At 42.5% G+C, this 22332-nt stretch overlaps 1 protein-coding gene across 13 annotated transcripts in view; it reads right to left on the minus strand.

Moving 5' to 3' along the window:
- The window catches only part of rims2a (regulating synaptic membrane exocytosis 2a), a 144854-nt gene that overhangs the window by 109488 nt on the left and 13034 nt on the right, over positions 1–22332 (minus strand). For 12 of the 13 annotated variants that reach the window (XM_056444734.1, XM_056444731.1, XM_056444732.1 and 9 more), the window contains exons 2-6: positions 18087–18119; positions 16632–16724; positions 12671–12881; positions 12000–12011; positions 662–924 (exon numbers count right to left, since the gene is read on the minus strand). In XM_056444734.1, coding sequence (XP_056300709.1) covers positions 662–924; positions 12000–12011; positions 12671–12881; positions 16632–16724; positions 18087–18119 — 612 coding nt within the window. The remainder of the gene's footprint in view (positions 1–661; positions 925–11999; positions 12012–12670; positions 12882–16631; positions 16725–18086; positions 18120–22332) is intronic. The other variant, XM_056444735.1, reaches the window with a different exon arrangement.

Genomic DNA, 22332 nt, shown 5'->3' on the forward strand with positions numbered 1-22332 from the left:
AGGGAAACACATTTCTCAAAAGAGTCAGTAGAGTTAGTCCCGATAATAAGCTCCTCCTCCATCTTCTTGTGGAAAAAGAAAGAGGAAGGGGACCCCGACATCACAGTAACCACCTTATCTGACACCAAGATGAAGAAAGAGCCAACCAGCAATGAGATTCACCAACACAGCATGTCCGTGTTGAGTGTGCATGACAAATGGAACACAATGTTCGGCATTGGAATCGGCCGGCTCTTGTTTTTCTGCTCTTAAAGCATCCCAGTGACGTCCATTTCAAGCCTTGCAGGGCACAGAAAATGGTCTTTTCCCCAAATGTCAAGACAACATGCATCCTGGCTCAGCCTGGCTCCAACCACCTGTGTGCTGTGTGTGTGTGAGTGTGAAGAAGAGCGAGTGGGTGGAGGATGAGATAGGGCCAGACACAGTATCTGTGTCTCCTTTTATAGGCCTCATGGGCCCTGTACGAGCCGGTTGTATTGGGTCTTGAATCACCACTGTTCTGCACTACAGTTACCACATTTCTCCGTAGCAATGCCAAAAAGGTTCTTATGCAGTCGCCTTCGTAACAAACAATCTACTCGGCATGAGACAATAATTAAATCCACTCTGCTCGTATGGTGCATGCTTCTCTAAAAAAAAGAAGAAGGCATATAGAACTGACCTGTCTATGGGTGCGTCGCCGGGCGCCGAGTACCTCGGCCCCGCCCCGTTGTCGAGGGACGTCTGTCTGCGGAGGAGCCCGCCGTGAGGTCTGCTTCTGTCTGACGCTGGTGTCAGGTCCCCTGAGGCTCCCTGGTAGGGGGGGTACAGGGACGGGTCCTGCAGTTTGGCCTTCTTCCCTTGCGGGCCGCCTTCAAAGAACCACGCCCCCGATTTGGTGAGGATTTCTTGTTGTTTTCGGCACAAGTTGCATACCCACATAACCTGCAGGGAGGAACAGGGCAGTGTTAGTATTTTTGGAGTGGTGATTGACAGTCTTCTATAACCTATGATGAGCTGTAATGGGGAGATGTGGGTATTTGTTCTAAGTAAACAGGGGGAAAAGCAAAAATAAACAGTCTTGACAGTTCACGTGGATGAGGTGAACGATGAAATATTTCACACATGCAGCAGCCTTTGAAATCATTGAAAGGTCAATGGGTTGACTTTATTATTATTATTACACATTTTGAGTCTGTGAGTCTTAATAATCCCCTATACACCTCTTAATATCGGTAAAATGTGCTTTCCATGTTGAAAACAAGCTACATTTCTTTACCTTTACACACAGTGTGTTACTATTAAACTATTGATTGACAGGCCAGACGGCCAGCATTGTTTTTTTCGTAAGCCCTGAACCAAATAAAAATGGACTGATATATTATTTCTAGATGAACTGCACTGGCTGGTCTGTTGCCGGCTGCAGCAGTCGAAAGGCTGGACTTGTAGACTCAACCCTTCAACCCCAACCACTCATCTCAGGTGCTGGCTGGACAGATACAGAGGAGAGGCCCAAGAAAATATCAATCCACTTTCAAAACACAGATAAAAAATAAGACTTGTTTTATGGGGTGGAGTAGAAGAAAAGACGCAGTGGTCCAATTAGGAAACTCAAAGTTCAGTTCCTAGTGTGGCTGAGTCGTCAAACGTGTCAGTGTTCATGGGAGATCGTCACTGAACGACTGACTTGCTGGCTGGTCCGGGCAGGGCGCTTGTACATAATCTGGAGTTTTAATAACCTCCCACCACATTGCGCCCTCCTCGTGAAGCTCCCAGCTGGCAGCCGTCTGCACCCTCCTCAGACTCACAGTGTGGGATTGCAGTGACACGTACAGTGTGTTCGTCGTCAGCCGTCGTGATTTCATCTGTTTCTGTGTGAGCATTCAAAGCTTTCAACCGTGCCCACTATGTGTCAGGTCGGGCTGGTATTATGCTCATATTCTATACTTTTACAACGTGTTTTTACTTTAGATGTATTGCAGATGCAGATGTTTTTATACATGCGAACACACAGACACATGAGCAGTAGGCTGCCTTCGTGCCATCTTAAAGCTAACTGGCAATAATTATTTATTTCAAATGTAATATGTAATGCACAAACAGCTGGACGGCCAAACCACAGGCAGCATTTATACCGGCCTACGCAATGTTGACACACAGGCATTTATGGGCAGCTATCAATGTTAAAGATGGGCTATAACTGTGCTGACACACAATGGAGGCAGGGAGGCTACACATCGTGCTTCATGTGTCCCAGGGGAGTGTCTCTCTAACGGGGGTCACGTCCAGAGCTCTGCAGTGAACCATGAGTCATCAGCTGAGACCCACCGGTACCAGGTTTGTTTTTGCTCCTCATCAAGCACACATCGTTTAGGAATAATAATAATTCATTTCATTTATATAGTGCTTTTTAAGGTACTCAAGGACACTTTACATGTTACATTCATACACTGTAGACACAGCTAAGGGGAGCAATCCAGGGCTAAGTGACTTGCTCAAGGACACATCGACGAGGGCGGGGATTAAACCGCCAACCTCCCGTTTGAAAGACGGACTTGTTAACCAATGACCCCCAGTCGTTTCCTCTACCTGGAAGATGCACACATGTACATACTTACAGTATTCATGTACACGCGTGCACACAAGCTTTATTTTAGATTTTTTTATGCCATCGTGTCTGAAAATTAAATCAAGGAATTTAGGTTCCAGATGTTGCAGGTGCCCAATTTAGACACGTAAAGTAAAAGACAACGTCCCATCATCAGTACATACCATCACCAGAGATGGACCCATATAAAATGAAGTTTGCCATATCTATCATTTTCAAAAAATGTACACATGAATTATTGACAAACAAGTCCTCCAATTAAAATATCAATAAACATTGCATTAAGAGTGGAAACCACGGTGTGATACAGATGGTGGAGGGGGTGGACGGGCACATCCGAGCCACTTCAAATCTGAATAAAGTTCCCAACTCATGTGAAAAAGTTAAATATTTCCTTATTCAACAATGAAGGGTCAACTATATCCAATCTGTTACAGTTCCCACATCTAACCAATAATGGCAGGTGTAAGAATGAGAATATTACTCTTTTCAGTTAGAGGAATGCAATCTTTATCCCAAATATAGTCAATATTAGTAATAATGAAATGTCACATGCAGTTTGAGCTCTATTCATAAAACAGATTATATATCACCTGTAGTTATGACTAAAATCTGTCCTTCTCTTTTTCTCGAATGGCCTACTTTCTTCACCACGACCCACATATTTGCCCCCCTCCAAACTCCAATGTACTTAAGAGACAGTTGCTGTGCACCTCTCTGTCATGGCAATAATAAGTAACCATATTCTCAGCCCTTGGACTGCATATGTCAAGCTCTTTTATCTCACCAATGAATAGGTATTCCAAAACAATAAAAGTGCACGGGTCCAGTGAATGTTGAGCACGCTGAGCCTCATACATAAGTACTTGGAGTCAGAATTAAAAAGGATGTGTATACATTGGTGAGGCAGGAAGAACACAATCAAGGAAAATGTCACTGTTGGGGCTGAATCCTCAAAAATGAAAAAAAGAACAGCCTTGTCTTGAGGCAAAGGGATTTGGAAGAGCTACAAGAGGTTAAGGAGTTGTATCTATAAGAGAGGCATGTGGAATATGAGCTTTAGGAAAAAGCGCCCTCAGTCAAGGATGACAAATGATTTCAAACCTGGGTTGAAATGCTCTTTAGCATTAAATCATAAACGAATGCTCCAATCTCTCAGATATTATAAATATCCAATCACACGGCATCCCGACAGATATGCGTCAGTAAGACAAACCTGTTTATTCATGACACCTTTGTGTCTCTCTGTCTTTAGTCACTCTGGCAGAGCCATCACACAGCATGGTAACGGTCCATCCAGGGAAGAAGGCCAACGACAGTGTGAGCTCAATCCGCTCTGACGGGAAACTGTCGGACCCATCGCTCCCTAATGGACCACTCCACAACAGATGCATGCATGCACAATGGCACACGCAGGTCAAGCAGCTGTAACAGCCAGAGGTATGTTTGCCTTCACTCCAGCCAGTCAGCCAAAGACACCACACACACACACACACACACACACACCCCTCCAGCTTAACTATTCACGGCTGAGCGCAGGCAGGGGGTTGGGGGCTGCGGCCCTCGGGCAGGGTCATTTCTCCCTGTGTTTGCACATTTCATATAGTCGTTGAACCTGCAGCTAAAAATAGAAAGCTAAAGAAAGCTATAGCGCTGCCACACACTGCAAACGGAGGGAAGATAAACTCTATTAAATGTGCCATGTGCTGTTTACCGGGGCATCGAATTAAGGGAAACAAACACCCGGTGCCGTGGGATCGATAAATAATTTCCTTTCTCATACTTTCTCTTCAGACCGAAGGTGTTTTCAGTGATGCCGGCAAATCTAATCTTCCAAAATATGTGTGTCGGCTCAGAGGAGCGAGAACCGCCACAAAACAAGAAAAAATACACCAATGACGCCACTGAAAGGCAGACTATCTTTGACAGTAAACATTTATCTATTCTAAAATGGTGCGTGCCATACTGCCTGACTCATAAAGACGCTGTGGTTTAGATCTTTTGAGAGGACGAGTCCTACTCTATATACAGTATATAACTGTTTACAAAATAACATGGACGCTTCAGCAATGTACTCCATGTTTCCTTTTTTGCCTGCTTCATTCAAAATTTCCCTGGAGGAGCCTCACGCACGCGCACGCACGCGCACGCACGCACACACACACACACACACACACACACACACAAAGCAGATAGATTTGCAGGAGGAGAGCGCTGAGCTCTCTCTTGTGGCCATTAAACTGCACTACAGCATTACTTAACAGAGGCTCCGGAGTGAATCAGCAGTATCCTTGCAGGCATATCAGATTGTTCCCAAATGGAAAGCCATTGCTCTAATGGTAGAATAAAGCAATGGCTCTCATTTATTTTACCGTCATTCATTTACAACAGTAGATGTTCAAATTGCTGAAATGACTGCCACGTTCATTTCATGTGGGAGTTGACATGGGTCTCCTGGTTGGACAGTGGTCTCAGATGACCCCGTTGTCTGTCTCACAGTTTCCCGTCGGCTGAACAGAAAAGGCAAAAATACCAGAAAACCAAACTTCCAAAAGAACTAAAGCAAAGACTTGGAGATGGCACGCACTGCAATATTGATGTGGCAGTAAATTACCAATTACCTGTCATAGGTATCACATTGCTTACGGCGGCTGGCCCAAAGAGGGCCATCGGGCCTGAGCCACAAAAAGAATATGGTACTACCGAGAGGTGTTTAAATATATATATATATATATATACATACATATATATATATATACATACATATATATATATATATATATATATATATATGAGGGGGATGGAGGGGGACACAGAGACACACACTGCCTGCCTTCCTTCCTTCCATCCATACTTTCTTCCTTCCTTCCTTCCTTCTGCCTGCCTGTCAATATTTGTGTTTTTGAAAATGGAACATACCCAGTAATATTTATAAAATAGGAAATCTGTGCAAAATCTATGCTTTTCCTGCACGTCCCCTCCGCTGCCTGCATGTCTCAGCTGTGGTGGCGCCAAGTCGATTTGGTCCAGAAGAGGCGGGTCTAAGAAGCAGTTTGGCCAATTGATTATTGAATATATAAATGAGTGACATCCAATTTAGCCAATCAGCTTCCTAAAGTAGATTAGTAATGCGTGTTTGATGCTTTTTTTTTTACATTGAATCATACTTGGATGTTTGCTGAAATCTATTGGATGGCCCTACCAAAACATACTTCCACCAGACGACACTGCCTACGTGTGTCTGTATACTTGAACTGAGGTGAACTGAACAACTCATTAAAGACTCATTGTTCGGGGAGTGGAGTGCTCCTCACTACATCCAGGGGAGTCCAGTTCAAGCACATGCAAGGATATCTTGAAACGATTCTTACCACGGGGTGCTATTTGTAATGGGCTGCAATGAATGAATATATACAAAACAATAATGTACAATACAGGTGGAGCTATATGCATGAACATTTAGATATCTTACTATTATTTTGAGGAGGAGATGACATTGCAGGAAGTGAATTTGTCCTCTATAGTGTTCTCTCAACAAATAGATGCATACTATAATATAACTAAATCAAATAAACAGATATGTTTTGAATTACTTATTCGTTTTTGCTCCATTGGCTGCAAAATAAAAAGTTTACAAAGCGTTTTGGTGTGATTCACTGGGCGGCCAATGAGAATGAAAGGGGAGCGCCCACATTCACATGCTCCAACGCTGACGGCACGTGGTGAATTACATTTTAATGAGCTTCTAATTTTAGTGTGCGGCGTCAGTAATAAGAATAGACTTGATGAATATTTATGTTCGTTATTTGAAGTTCAGAGACATGAGGGAGAGGAGGGGGAATACTGGAGCAATCCGCTGGTTTTACACAGAAATGTCTAATGTCTAAATAAACGCGTTAAGACGTTTGACAAGACATGATGCGCGCTGAATGAATCAATATTCAATCTGTCATCCACCCGCCCCCCCCCCCCCCAAAAGGAGAGAAAAAAGAAAAGAACGTCCGCAAAATGCTGCAAAGGGAACATTAAATGGACCGAAGCGCTCCGTCTTTAAAAGGGACGGGCATCGAACCTACGAACCGAGAGCTGAACCGGTCACGTCTCTGACAGACACACGACCGGTTAAAACGCGATGCGGTCGCGGCTCGTGCTCACGCATCTTACCCATGGTGGTGCTGCTGAGGGGGAGCGTCGCGTTTTAAGTCCTTGTAATGTGGCGACGACTGAAGCGGTCGACCTTCAGCACCGCGGACAGCTCCGAGTCCAATCAGCGGGCTGCATGCCGGTCAGCGGGCTGCTGGAGTCCCGTGAAGGTTACAGCGGGGACTGATCCGGTGAAAACAGCCTCCTTCTCCGTGTCTATCGACAAAGCCAATAGCGACCAAAGGACGCCAATTCCTTGAACGGGAATACCGGATTCCGGTGTTGAATCGTTACACTGGATCCATCGCACCGCGTCAGACCATCCCGGACTCAATGTCGGTATACGGAGGGGCGGGAAACACGCGAGCCGAGCAGCAGCGCGTCAGATCCCGTTTGGTTCCCACCGCGGCTGCATGAGTTGGTCTGCGTTCTGCCGGAGTTGATGAGCTCATTAGTTATGCGGCGCGTCCAGCTCCACAGACCGAGCGACGCGGCGACGCAGAGCACCGACTGGCCGTCCGGTATACCGAGCACGCGGTGTCATTACCGACTCACTATGCTATAACCACATCTTATATATATATATATATATATATATATATATATATATATATATGTATATATATATATATATCTTGGGTTTGAATGCAAACATTATAATTATATATCTATATATATTTATATATAGATATATAAATGTATATAAAAACCAAAAATATATACATTATAATTGTTTTTGTATATATATATATATATATCTTACATTTAAATGCAAATATTATATATATATATATATATATATATATATATATGTTGATATAGATATATGTATATATATGTATAAAAAACTAATATATATATATATATATAAATCTGTATATATAAAAAATAAAAAATGTAAATAAATATATGACCATGAAGTCATTGGGGCCTTGAGGTTACTAAATGTGGAGGAACAATGCAACGTTCACGTGCTGTGGGAAACACTGGCTTATTGATGCGGTTTGAAAAGACTTATAAATGTTAGTAAATTCAAGAGTTTAGAATTTGAATGTCTAACAAACAGGGACTTAGTGAGTCATACAGTGACTATATCAGTTAAAGAAATGTGGGATGGGCTGTTGCAAACCAAACTATAGCTCCCACGTTATCACCTGAAAGGTGAACATCTATGAGGTAAGGTTATACCCATCATCTTTTCCATATTCATCATTTTGTCTAGGATCAGGGGAAATAAAGCTAACATTGTTTACGCCCTTAAAAGTCCTTGTACCGCCAATTTGAAAAATGTAGAGTTGTGCATCTTCCTGCAAAAATGTAAATCTCAAATACAACTGAGGAAATGTACACTTGGCCATATGTTTGAGGTCTGCAGTTTGAATGCAAATGGTAATCTATGCTGATTTTTAATCCTTTTTCAACCTATTTCCCAAAACAATGTTAATTCTTATACACTGTCACATTGTTCAAAGTTCTATTCACGTTAATATTGATAGTTAGTTAGTTAGTTAGGAATAAGACACACAGGAATAACACATTTATATTCCTAAAATCAATAATAAAGTGAACATGTGGAACATACTGTCCAGCAGGTAACAACATTTGGAAAAAAGAGATGTGGTATCTTTAATAATGAGAACGATTTCTGTGGTGCTTTTAAAAACGTGCATATCTAATTAATTCACTCCGATGTGCTGTTTAAAACTGGACCCAACAAAGTCCTGCAGTACTTCCCTTTCTGCTGTATAGCAGCAATGTGGAGGGACCAAGAAGCACATGTGACGTCTTTCATCACAAATAACTTCCTGTTGATTCCTCAGGCCCTTTTGAAGCCGAATCAGAGGAAATGGCGGGCAGCGCCATCGCTAATCCGGCAGTCTGAGGACTTCGCAACACTGATACACAGTTTATCGATATCAAAGGCATTTCATATTTTTCACCCCCCCTCCCAAAATGTCAACCTGCACGTGGTTCTTCATCTACCTGGTTCCATCAGCAGCAGTGACGATTATCAAGGCAGATATTCTGTCAGTGTTCTCTATCGTTTATTGAGCTTGTCGTGATGAGGTTTCTGGATTCAGTGACTACCGTAGATTCAGTGAAACGTTACGTTATTGGGCTTGTCGTGATGAGGCACAGTGACTACCGCAGATTCAGTGAAACTGCAAGTCTTCCGCTTACATTCCTTCACCAGCTGTTTAACTCTCAGCCCTTCTCTCTGCCCCAGACAAAGAGACTTGTAAATATTCAATGGCGTTTCGCAGAACAAGATCTCTCTCGCCACTGCTGTCACCATCTGTGAGCGAGCAAATGAGTAGACGGATGGAAAAAGGGCAGATTTCACCACTGCCACCTTTTTCACTGACACCCAAGACTTCAGACAAGCAAGGTTTACCAGAATGTGGCCCACGTTGTTGGTGACAGGTTAATCAAAGCTTCTGTCCTGCTGTGACTACAAGCAGGATCACACACACACACACACACAAAAGAAAGTATGCAATCAATATCACAATAGCCCCAGTGAACTAAGTCACAATGAATGCCCTGTACAGACTGACGAATAGTGTGAAGCCAGCGTAAAACAACAGCTACTGTGTAACAAGTTCCACTCTTTGTCAGAATACAAATTCATCTTAAATGTCAATGAAAAGACAATTCATTGCAAAATCATTGTTAATACAATGCAATTCAATAAAGTCACTCGACATGAGGTCAATTGTGAACTGCTGTCACACATTCACTTCAGCTCAATGACGTCTCCTCCTGACGTCCTCTCAACAATCTCCTGGTGGAACAGCACTTTTAGTGTGGAACCAATCTACTACCAAACCAATCCACTACAAGAGGTCCTTTCTGCCTGTGCAGCCCCCTCTGTGTCAGGGGTCAGGAGCATTAAGACTGATGCAAACACTCAACATCTTTCAATTATCAGAACTAGCTGTCCTAAAACTTACTATATTTGCATTTTATCTATCCATCTATCTATCTATCTATCCATATATATTAGGGCTGTCAGCGTTAACGCGTTAGTCTATGTGATTAATTTGGCCGCGATTAATGCACTAAAATATTTTACCGCAATTAACGCAACTTTGTTTACTTCCGGTGTGCGTTGAAGTTTTTGCACTCCTCTGAGTGTCAAGGGGGGACGTGTCGGGGGACGCGGCGCGGAAAGAACTCTTCACACGAAACCTTCGCCATGATTTGTCAATCCGTTTGTCTGTCAACATTTTGCGAAATAAACAACCAATGAACACTCAGTAAATCACAAAGGACCTCCCACCTCACAGGTGAGGCTCATTAGCAGCCTGTCAGTCAGAGAACCAGAGAACACGGCGCGAGGACAACTGAGCCTCATTGTATAGAGCTGAGATTGTTCTGGAATGTTTGATGTATAACACGTGGGTATGTGTCACATGCAAATGCCTTTAAAAGGTTAATTTACATTTTTTTGTAGAATGGAGAACATGAGCCCAGCCTCCAGAGGGTTAATATATTTGAATGTCATTCAGTTTACCAAGGCCACTTGTTCTGCTGCTGTTCAATGTTAAAGATGACAGGACCAATGGGGTCTCAATATAATTCTTTTTTTAAACTAATCTGGATGTTTCACCGAAGAAACAATTTATCATCCACGATATTAAATACCTCGCTGGCACTTTATAGGTAGGAGCCTCTTTGAAAACACAGCTCTGTGTGAAGTTTTTTCTTTAAAAAGAAAAAAAAGAAAAAATTGCTTTTAATCGCTTTTAATCTCGATTAATCGCGATTAATGAATTTCAAAATGTGCGATTAATTAGTTAATTTTTTTTAATCGATTGACAGCCCTAATATATATATATCAGAACTGGAGGAATATCTTTTCATCTGGTGTCAAGACAACCCCTGTGTGTATATAATAGTCAGAGACACTAGATGTGTATGAGGGGTGGACAAGTGAACTAACCCACTCCCCCTCGCCACCGCTCGTGCTCAGGTCCACGCTGGACAACTGGCGCTGTCATCGGAACTTCTGTATTCTGTCATAAATGCTTAGTCTGCTGAACACAATTCGATGCATAAGCAATTTCTTTGAGTTTGTACTAATTCTGAAGGAATATCTGCAAAAGTAAATAATGACAGAATTGTCAAGCACAAACAGGGGAGTGACTCCTCTGTACTGCGATCAAAGGTTAAATCCTGCACCTTTCTTTGGGCGTTTGCAGCTGTATCTCAAGATAGACACATATGGAGGGTCCTTAAATGACACTGAGCAGCATTAACAGCCTATATGGAGGATTGACCAGGGCACCACCAGGTAAATAGCTGGCATTGCCTCAGCGGCACATTCAACTGTCCACCGCCAGCCTGCTGCCACTGTTATTACTCAACACCATCTGTACGACACAGTAACCGATCGCCCAGATATTATCCACCGGGGAACAATGGCAGCCTGTACAACCGGGGTCTTGGCGTGGGAAGGAGCAGCCGGTTCAGAGGTCATGCTGCTCTGTTTGGTTGGACGGAACCTGCTGGTGTGTGAGAGCTCACAGACCATTTAGTTACTGTTGGGCAGTCAACAGCTCGACACTAGCAGGTTGGAGATGAGACAGCTATGGGAAATCTATGTCATACATGGACAAGGACAATGATATGACCCCTGAGAAGTAACTAAACAAATACAACACAGATACAGAGAATCCCCCTAAGGTATTCAATCAGTCATGACATCACACGTAGGACGACGTGTTAGCATTGAATTAGGAATTGTTTGGATGCGGTATGGGGCTTTCATATTAATCAAAACCATGTCTTCCAAAAACCTGCCTCAACTGCCTGTTTGAGAAAATATTATTACAAAGTGATATTTATCAGCAATGGGAACCACATTTATTTAAAAAGAAATGTCCCATTTGAATGCCAATATGCTTAAAGTGAAACTGCAGGCATTTAGTTCATCACCGACAAAAGGTTCTGGGACTCGAGTGGGGCGCTCCTTATTTATTCTGTTATTTTTCTTTAAGCTTTAACCCTTTTAATTCCTATCTTGGCTGTCTTTTGTTACTTAACACTCTCTGTATCTCTGTTTTGAGAAGCACAATATCAAAACATGTTGAGCTAGCATTTATTTCACCATAGCATGGGGGACTCACAGACAAAGACTAATCGGGACTCATCTGGTCATTGTTGGCTGCTGTATGTGTAAATATATAAAAATATACACATCACAATATTTCACGAACAGTGTTTGTGTTCAGACCCAAAGAATGCAGAAAATAAAATTGCTAACCACTTTGTCCTCCTGTTGCAATTCCATGAAAGCAGGAATGCAGCAGAAAGAGGGAGACGGAAGGGAGGGGTGGGGGTGGAAGGATAGGGGGGGGGGGGGAGATTGTGAGTGGCATTAGTAGGTCCTGGTAGTACTGTCACATACTCCAACAGCAAAGCATTGGATGGCATCGCATGAAAACACTCAAGCTCATGATTCACATTTAAGCAGCCTGATACTAAAAGCTTTGGCTTAGTCTGTGGGGAGGACTTTACAGAGGTTAGTTTGACTGAAGCTGCCATAAGGTTCCTTTATGGAAAGAGAAAAGGAGGAACACTTCCCTCCAGTGGTGAAATAGAATAACTGTAAATTACAGTAAATATGAATAAGAAGTCTACTGCCCTGAACATGTGCGTGTACAGATTTAGAATAAAGGCATGCAGAGAGACGGTGCTGGACTAGATGCTATAATCAAAGAAACATTAGTAGCTATTCCAGCTATTGCTGTTGGATTACTTCCCAGATTATGATTTCAATGCGATGTTTCCTAAACTTTTATTTCAAATATAAGTGGAGGGAGGAATTTGCCCAAGGGTGGGACATCTGCATATGTTCGTGTGTGTGTGTGTGTGTGTGTGTGTGTGTGTGTGTGTGTGTGTCCTTATAAATGGATATTACCGAGCCAGTGTTACCTTATTTGACCGCAGAGACACTCGTCCTCCGCACCGAGCACAGAATTTCGTTTGGCAATATGAACAGAGGTGGCCACAGCCATCGGCAAACTTGGTTTTGTGGCATATCCCGCAGGTTGGGGCTTCGCTCTTCAGCTCCTGGGTCTCCTTGGCCTCCTCCCCCATCTTCTTCACCTGGTCCTTGTACGATTCAAACTGCTGGTGCAACTTCCTGCAGGCGAATGGGAAGGACAGAGGTTAGAGGTTATTGGTGACCTAGAAGACGAGTGCTGGATTCCTTTTGGTATTGAATGCTTATTAGTATCGCGAGAGCCAATGCTACAGCAGGTTTAGTCTACGTTACTAAATGCCCTCAAGGGACTGGCCTTTTAAATAGACATTTATCAGCATAACGTTGACCTATTTTCCCATTTACTTCAAATGTTTTTGTAAAACAACGACACACAAACTCATATGATGTCTGCAGTGTGTGTAATCAGTGCTGGCATATAGGATGCATACATAATCATGCCCCTGTGAGTCTAACTGCCAGACACATGCATATGTTTATATCACAGTTGGATCATGCGCACCAGTATTATCCGTTCAGTCATGTTATTGATATCACACACAGCAAAAAGCCTCCTATCGGAAGGCTAACTGATATAAATTCAGACGTATGGAGTGTGCGTGAGATCTTTCAAAGGAAAAGCAGACACCGTGACCTCAGTAGCTTCACAGCTGAGCTCCTCCTTTGACACCACACTTCTAACAAAAACAAGGGGTGGGTGGGGGGGGGGGAGGTGAGGGGGGGGGGGTATCTAATTTGCTTTGCAAGTTTAAGAACATCACTTAATTCCACTTTCTCAGGTTCCCCTGCGCTAAATGAATCATTTGCACCTGTGTTTCTATATCGGGACAGTGGTAAGGTGAGACAAAGAACAACCTGCTGCCATCCTGTTGGATAATGATGTCGCCAATTCACACACTCAATGTCATTGTTTCTCTATTGTATTTCTTATAGGACATCATTGGTGCCACACGCAGTTGAGCCCACCACCCATTAAGCATTCGTCAGGGCAAAGTCTATTGTGTTACTGTGTGTGTCCTATAGATGGCCCCCTACTGATACATTACACCCAGTATCATACAGTAGATCCTTAACTCCTAACAAGTCCTGAGAGGCTACTGAAAAGATAAACCTGCATGACTCTTCGCATGCATTTTGTATGACACATGTCAATTGAGCGTCTCCTTGGAAACTAAACACTGGGCCGACTTCATAATATGGCGATTAGAATTGGTTTCGCCCCACATATCCCCTGCAACATTCATTAGCGCTTGTGAATTATTGAGCGACGCTATCCTTTTACCACATACAGCGCTGCGTTTCAGATAAACATGCCTCCTTTGCCCACAAGCGGGCCCTTTTTAGGCCTAAACACAGCACCTGAGGACTATCTGTGTCTCTGTTTTCCATCTAAACATTCGATGGAATGCCACTGGCCTCTCTGTTGTACCCACTGAGGGATTAAAGGGCTAATTGTGTCACAGCCTTTGTGTGTTTACCAAGCAGGGATTAGTATGTTGCCTTGTTTAACAGATCCCACCAAATCTAATTGACTGACAGAGAGCCTGATTTCAGAGTGATGAAGACTGTGATACAAGGGGTGGGCCACTGTCTCTGAGGATTAAGGGAATAAGACGACAAACAATCCTGTTATATTCCCACTTAATCTCCGTTTACACTCCAACGTTCAAAGAGACGTGAGCTTTATCCCGGGCCACTACAAGGACTAAGGGCCTCTGCTCTATTGATAGGTCGAAGGCCACTGACAAGATAACCAATGATTACCTCTCCATTCCTCTGTGGTCACTTCTTGCAACGCTTACTTACCTCTTGGGGGGTGAAATAGGCTATGATAGGTTATAACATTTTTTTTTTTACAAATTCGACTGCATTCTGTATGAATAATATGTTGATTCTGAGCTGCCCACTGAAATAGATATCAAGGCGCAAAAAATAAACAATTTAAGTGGAAAGAAAATATATACATACTTTATCTATAAAGGAGAGAAAAAGAAAGAAAAAGACTAAACGTAGAGTAGGAGTGGATCTAAGTGGCAGCAGGCAGCTGTACACAGTGCCCATGCCAGAGAGTCAAAGACGGTCAAATGGAGGTGACACTGCTGACGAGTAATCATACGCGGCTCATCGTCCCGTGCCAGCGTATCGGAGCTCTCTTACCTCGGCTACACACAGTAACCTGAGCCTCTCTCTTCTGGATATATGACAGACCCGACAGCGACGGTGAACTACTAGCTCCTTTTTTATACCTCTGTTTACACATCTCGCAGACACAGAATGACATTACCATTTATTCAAAGGTCTAGTTGAGGGCTATTTGACAAGTTATAAGTCCAATATTCATTCTTCTTTCTGCTCTGGTTTGGTGTCTACAAACGTTTTAAGAAAGAAAATATATATTATTGTATCTGCCTTCAGCTCGCTAGCTGCTCTACTGCCCAAGCTAGCTGCTAGCTAGCTTGGTGCTGCCTTCAGGTACTGAGTAGTGTTACACATGTTTCATTGTAATTATTATAGTTTTTGTTGTTTCCTGCTGCTGTTGGAAATGAGGTTAAAGACTGCGTTGCAACTGAACTTATGAGTAGCCTTACATTACCTTCAGCATCTGAAAAACTAAATAAGTTTAAAGAGGCTAATTACTTTGAACAAGTCAAGGAAGCAACACTTCACGTCGTCATACAAAACTGTAACATTAGTTTCCAGCTTATTAATTAAAAACGTACTTGATATGTAACTTCAGCGTTTGTCCTCTAAGGGCTACGTGTCCTCTAAATCCCCTTTGCCTTCCTTTGACAAGCTTTTTTCAAACATTGTGACTTGTCCAAGCAGGAAAAGCACAGGTGCAATTAATAACAATCAATAGTTCACTCTACAGTGAGCATTATGTGTATGAAATATGCTGATTAGCTGACTCACTTATTCACTCTGTATGTTAAGCAACTTGCGTAGAACTACATAGAACATGGCTGACAGAGCTACAGCTTCAAGCTACTTACCGGCATTAACACCAGGGGGGGGGGGAAATGAATAGTTGAATTCTTTATGAAACAGAAATAAATGTATATTAAAGAATGTATTCTGTACTCTCCACCACATCGTTAGCAAACCACCAATTACAGGCCAGTTTTTCCTCTGTTTATGTCCATTGTCCGCCAGCAACATTGACTGCTAAAGTTAATACAACTATTTATCTTTTTCAAACACATACACTGGACACTATAGACAGGTTTAACCCTACAGACCAGCTGTTAACATGACAACCGGTAAAAGTGAGAGCTAAGAGGAGCTAAATATGGAGATAAATCTTGTGTTTTTAACTTGTCAACTCAAACCATATTGAATTATTTAATTCCATCTTAGTTGGTCATGTGGTCTATTGGTCTAATGGCGGAGGAGGCAGGTTGCTCCATTTTACTCTTTTTCCTCCATTAATCTGGATTACGAGCACATTGAATTTAATATATAAATACATGTATCAAAGCATTAATTTTATCAATGAATTTAAATCAGTCAAAATGTGTTTCTAGTTGGCATTTTAATTACAGATCAAAAGTATTTAAGAAGAATTGCTGTGGTACATATCATGTCGTGCACTCTTTTTTTATGTTTCATTGCATAAAATGAATAATATCAGGGCCAAGTAATACACAAACATATATGACGATACCTGTTGTGTTTCTTCTTGAATTTAGTATATTAGTACTGGTTCCCCCTCAAGAAACTTTCCCATAATGTTATGTATTAAGGTCCATCATGGCACACCACTCCCACACCACCAGTCTCTCCTCGTATGCTTCAACCAATATCCACTAGGGTCAAACACACTGTGTCTGTCCACTGTACATGTGTGCCTGCTGGAAGAAGATCAGAAAAGGGGTCTGGACTATTACTTACGCGTCTGGCTTTGGCTCCTTGTCATTTTGGGACTTTTGCTGTGGCTGAAGGACGTTATTTACCAGCTCAGTGATCCCACTAAAGGGAAACCACCTGTTCAAATAAGCAAAGTGTGACTGGAACATCGCAATGAGTCATCATGGGAGAAAACAATCTGTCCTGAAATTATATATACACTACCGTTCAAAAGTTTGGGGTCACCCAGACAATTTTGTGTCTTCCATTAAAACTCACACTTTTATTTATCAAATGAATTGAACATTTCATAGAACATATGGTCAAGACATTGATAAGGTTAGAAATAATGATTAATATTTGAAGTATTCATTTTGTTCAACAAACTTCAAGCTCAAAGGAAGGCCAGTTGTATAGCTTATATCACCAGCATAACTGTTTTCAGCTGTGCTAACATAATTTCACAAGGGTTTTCTAATCAGATTTTAGTCTCCTAAAGCGATTAGCAAACACAATGTACCATTAGAACACTGGAGTGATAGTTGATGGAAATGGGCCTCTATACACCGATGGAGATATTTCATTAGAAACCAGACACTTCCACCTTGAATATTAATTTACCACATTAACAATGTATAGAGTGTATTTTTGATTAATTTAATGTTATCTTTATTTTAAAAAACTGCTTTTCTTTGAAAAATAAAGACATTTCTAAGTGACTCCAAACTTTTGAACGGTAGTGTATAATTTTTTTTTAAGGAAGTAGGTCAGATTCTAACTAAGAACTATCGCGGGGACATTCACTACAACCAGCGCAGAGAGAGAAGGAGCGGCAACTTGTGGAACATTGACAACCAGACAGTGTCAGAAATACAGAGAGAAAGATAGAAGAAGGAAAGAAAGAGGATACAGACAGATGTACAGTAGAGGGAAGGAGAGAAGAAGCAGGAAAGCTCTTCAGCCAATGGAAATGAGAGCTCAGCTGAGGGTAACAGGAGTGTCATTTATCCCAGCCTGGTGGTGCAGCAGGGGTCAGGTTATCAGACTGGTTGGCCCTGCAGGTGGATTTTGTCACAATGCAGCTACAGTACAGCGGAGCGGGACAGGTGCATCTAGTACACGTTTGCGATTGAATTACGCGGCTGCACAAGCCAATCAGAGTGCAGATATGAGACACCGGGTGAGAATGGGCAGCCAGTTGGAGACCAGAAACAAGGGGAAGGGGGGAAGGTTCTTGGGGAGGGGGGTCCGACTATAACAAAGCTGGTAGAGAGGAAAAGCCGTCATCACCGATGTCATGGAAGTCGGTCGTTTGGTTCCCAGCAGAACATTCAACACAATGCCACGGTGCAAACCATTAAGCTGCCTTCCATGACATCAGCGACATCGCTGTCATTTCCCTCCCAGACGAAGAGGAGAAAGCCACATGAAGCACACAGCACCCACTGACAGGAAGAAGTGTCAAAGCCTAGAGCACTCTGGGTAATGCAGTTCACTTACTGTGCCGGCTGAGGCTTTGGTTCTTCTTTGATCCTAAAACATAAAAATAAAAAATAAAGAAGAAAAAAAAGGGTGTGGACAGCTCAGTGCATACAGAACACAAAGAGATGAGGAAAACAATCCAAAGGACATGGAATATCGACACAATTGATGCATATGACTTAAATAATAATGAAACTATAATATGATTCATATTCAAGATATTTTAGATGATGCTTTGATGGTAATACAAATGCAGTGGTGACAATGGTAATGAGGTGAACAACATGAGGGGGGAAACATTCAGAAAGACTTTAAAGATGATGTAAAGTAAGTAAACTTCAAATTAAAATGACTGCTTCATGTGAGTAACATCCTCTCTCATAAAGTGCTATGGATAAAAGTCGCTTTTTTATGGCACGTTGGTTCTTTACAGCAAGAGTGTGGATCCATAGTGCATGTGCTCCACGATACCGGAGGAATTCATTATTAATAGTGGCCCCAACCAGTTCCCAGAAATATAACCACGCATATGCACAAGTTCAGAGTAAGCAGAGAGACATCCGAGCACCGCCTGTGAAATGCAAGCGGAGCTGATTTAGAAGGTGAGGAAGGAAACAGTAGCTCATTCTGAGTGAAGTTCAATTAAGCTGAGTAACACACGCTTGATTAGAGTCCATTATGACTGATGGTAGGGCCGGGGAAGATTTAGATTGTGTATCGATATTGTGACATGAGACTAGATATTTCCTCAGATTGTGGACATCCTAAAAAGATTTATTTTCTGGTTTAAAAGGCTGTATCATAAGTGATGTTATTCTAGGAGGGGGGTTAGTGTTCTCCTTTACCCACTTTTATTTCCATATAACTGATGATTATTTATAAGAAATGTCATTATGTAAATAACGTTGTGACACCATCTATATCAAGAAATTTGGTCAACAACATTGTGATACTTGATTATTAAAGGTTATTAAACAGTATATCACTTTTATATTTTAATTATCCATTCCTCATGTTGCTGTTGGACTAAAGTAAATCTGATTTTTAAATCCTCCATAAGTGGAATCTCGTTCACCTCCTTTGTGTTGGATGAGCAGTGGAAACAACAGAGGTGGATGACTTTCATCAGGACCACATTGAGTTACCACAGTTACAGCAGTCACTAAACATGCAGTCTTTACACACAAACATTACACATTCCTCATGTGGAAATCATCTTTAAAAGTTATAGTTGAAGCTAGGATAACCGAGAAAGCACAAGCAGCACTCAGACACACACACACAGACACACACAGACACACACAGACACACTCACACCCAGCAACCACAGCATCTGCAAACCCTCTAACACTGAAACTGCAAGTTCAGCTTCTCCCTCTCTCTCCTGGTTTTAAGAGCAGACGTCACTCCAAGCAGAACCGAAACAGCTGAGAATCACAAGTCAGAACTTCACACACACCTCATCACATGCTTCAGCACACAGCAACATTTACTTCTCTGGCCTGATACTCAAGATAAACATTTGCCAACTCATACCAATACCAGTGTTCCGATGAAACGATGTCAAGGTAACAGACATGTGTTGCTGGACCTAAAAGCCTCTGAAAATGTTTTAAGACCATGGTACTAAAACTCCTTAGCTGCACAACATCTAGCGCCCAATCAATACAATGTCTACAAGTAGAAATACTCAGAGTGTACACGACACTATACCATCAAACTCCTCAATGCTCAGAGCAGTACAGGTTGGTAGAGGTGGAGAGAGAAACCTGTCTGTCAGATGGGCGAGAAAAGATATAGTCCATGTGTGTACCCATCAGTCTCGCCTCCCTGTTTCCCCGTGAGCCAGTCCATGGTTATCCTCTGGCGGTGTTCTCCCGATGACCTGCAGCGCCGCTCTGTATTGATCCCATCAGCCCCGTCTCTGTGGTTGCATTACAAGCCTCATATTTATCTGATCCGGCCTGCTGCCTGGACGGCTGCCGGAGAGAGAGAGAGAGAGAGTGTGTGTGTGTGTGTGTGTGTGTGTCTGTGTGTGTATGTGTGTGAGACTCATACGTGTGCATATGGGAGTGTGAGTGCAGTGTATTGTTTGACACGGGGCAGTAAAATGAGTGAGTGTAAAATGTCACGAGTGATGTCCTCAGTATCCCGGCTGCTGACTCCCCCCCCCCCCCCCCTAACCCCTCAAGGTACAAAAAACAAGAAACGCACCCTGAAACAGGATTAGGAGAAGGGTTTGTGTCTCACTTTCTCTCTTTCTTCAGTTTCTCCGTGTGGCCGTTTGACTCTTCATAAGCCACATGCTGCTGTTATGTTTAGCCTCTTGTTGTTCTTGTTCTGTTGTGTCTTTAGGTTTCCACCTTCTCCCCTCCGCTGGTCTGTGCATGGAGGAGCATGATGGTGCTGCACTGCTCTCTAGTGGACTATTTGCATTGGCTGCACCAGCAGCCCTGAGACATTACATTCACTCACCCATGAGCGAGGGTCGGCCTTAATCACTGTGTCTCAAAGTAAAGGCAGAGACCACGACGTCCAAACACGTGGGCACCGATTGTCCAAATCGACTAACAAAATTAAAAACTTTTTTTATTTGACCATTTGTTATTCTCTTAGCGATTTATCAATGTCTTTCCCGCAGTGTTTTCTTTTAATTATTCACACGGGCATTAATTTAAATCCAGTGACAAATTCAGTCTCTCTTTGTTTTGGGGAAAAAAGAAACATCCCTATGATATGAGTCGTCGTGGTAGCAAATCATCTGATGTCAAAATCAGAGACGAGATGATGAGTTTTGTTCTGAAACATAATTTAGAACTGAGCCATGTGGGTTTTGAAAAAGCTGATTTTTCAGAATGAAACGCATCACAGTTGTGATAGATACACGTGTCTCACTGTATAGGACGGGAACGTGTCCATACGGCCTTGGTAGAGCGACTGATGACATTTCACCTTCCTGATCTTTGTCATGATGCTCATGTTCAAACATATTCACGCTTGTTCACGCAATGTTTACAACCATCAACAAAATCCATACCATCACGTGCTGGTCTGCATCTGTTGGGACTATTTTGAGCCTCAAGTGAATGCACCTTTGGTGTGTTAGGGAGCACGTACAGCACCGTTGTGGCATAACAATCAGCCGGTGGTTTATTTCCTTTAAACTATTCACAAAACAACAACAACAAGGTATTTAGGTGCAAGCACCAGAGAATACATTCCCAGCATGCTGTGTCGATATATCAATGTGTTTTTTCAAGAGATAAAAAAAGCACTTCCGTCACTTTGCCAGCTGCACGGCCGCTGACGTCGACTTCTGTTCCTTTTCGTCACGAACAGCAGACAGTATCATCTGTCACACTGACTGAGCTCACACACATGCCACACACGCATAATTACTTTCCAATTACACCACCTCCCTATACCCAGCAGCACATAGTCTCTCTCTCTCTCTCTAATCCCTTCTGTGAGCAAACTGCAGCTCAGGACCTTTGTATTTCACTGAGAGAAGTTGGGGCCAGATGTTGGTGGTAGAAGCCAAGTGGGGTCTCGTGTCTATAAGCGGTGACCCTGGAGGTCCCTCTGAGTCCACCATGGACCAGAGTGATAATTAGACCATAAGGGAGTGACCGGGCTCTCCAAACTCGATCGTTAACACCGCACCGGCCAGGAGATGAAGTTCATGTCTGCCTGAAATCAGTCGGAGGCTCACTGAGTCTCTGGAGGTCAGAGTGTAATTTCTTGATAAAATCACAATAAAAATGTACAATTTGTGTCATATCTGCAGATCTGCATGTCACAACTTGAACTTATCTGTAATATAGGGGCACAGTGATTTGGGGGAACTAGACTATGCGAACCCATCCATATATTAACTTATAGTGCCGCTGTCATGCTTCAACAGAGTGTTTTTTTGTTTTATTTTACACTATTTCATTTCTTTCTTCTTCTTTGTCTCATATCGATTCGGGGATTAAATTTGTATCTTTTGTCTTGGTTTTCTTCACTCCGTGTGGACATGGTGGTGCGCTGCAGAACAACCCCAGACCAAAGGACACTAATGTAGGTGTATGAATGCCCATCGTGTATGTATTTGTAAGAAAATGTCCTAAACTGATGAAACAACACTAAATAAAGAAGAAAAATGTAACAACATTATTTCTATAACAACCCCCCAAAGCCCCTGAAGAATGTGTTACAGCCACAAAAGGAAAAACCAACATGCAACATGTCAGCATTATCCCTGAAGGATGCCACAGAATCC

The sequence above is a fragment of the Pseudoliparis swirei genome, chromosome 22 (genome assembly GCF_029220125.1).
Source record: "Pseudoliparis swirei isolate HS2019 ecotype Mariana Trench chromosome 22, NWPU_hadal_v1, whole genome shotgun sequence".
Lineage (NCBI taxonomy): Eukaryota > Metazoa > Chordata > Actinopteri > Perciformes > Liparidae > Pseudoliparis > Pseudoliparis swirei.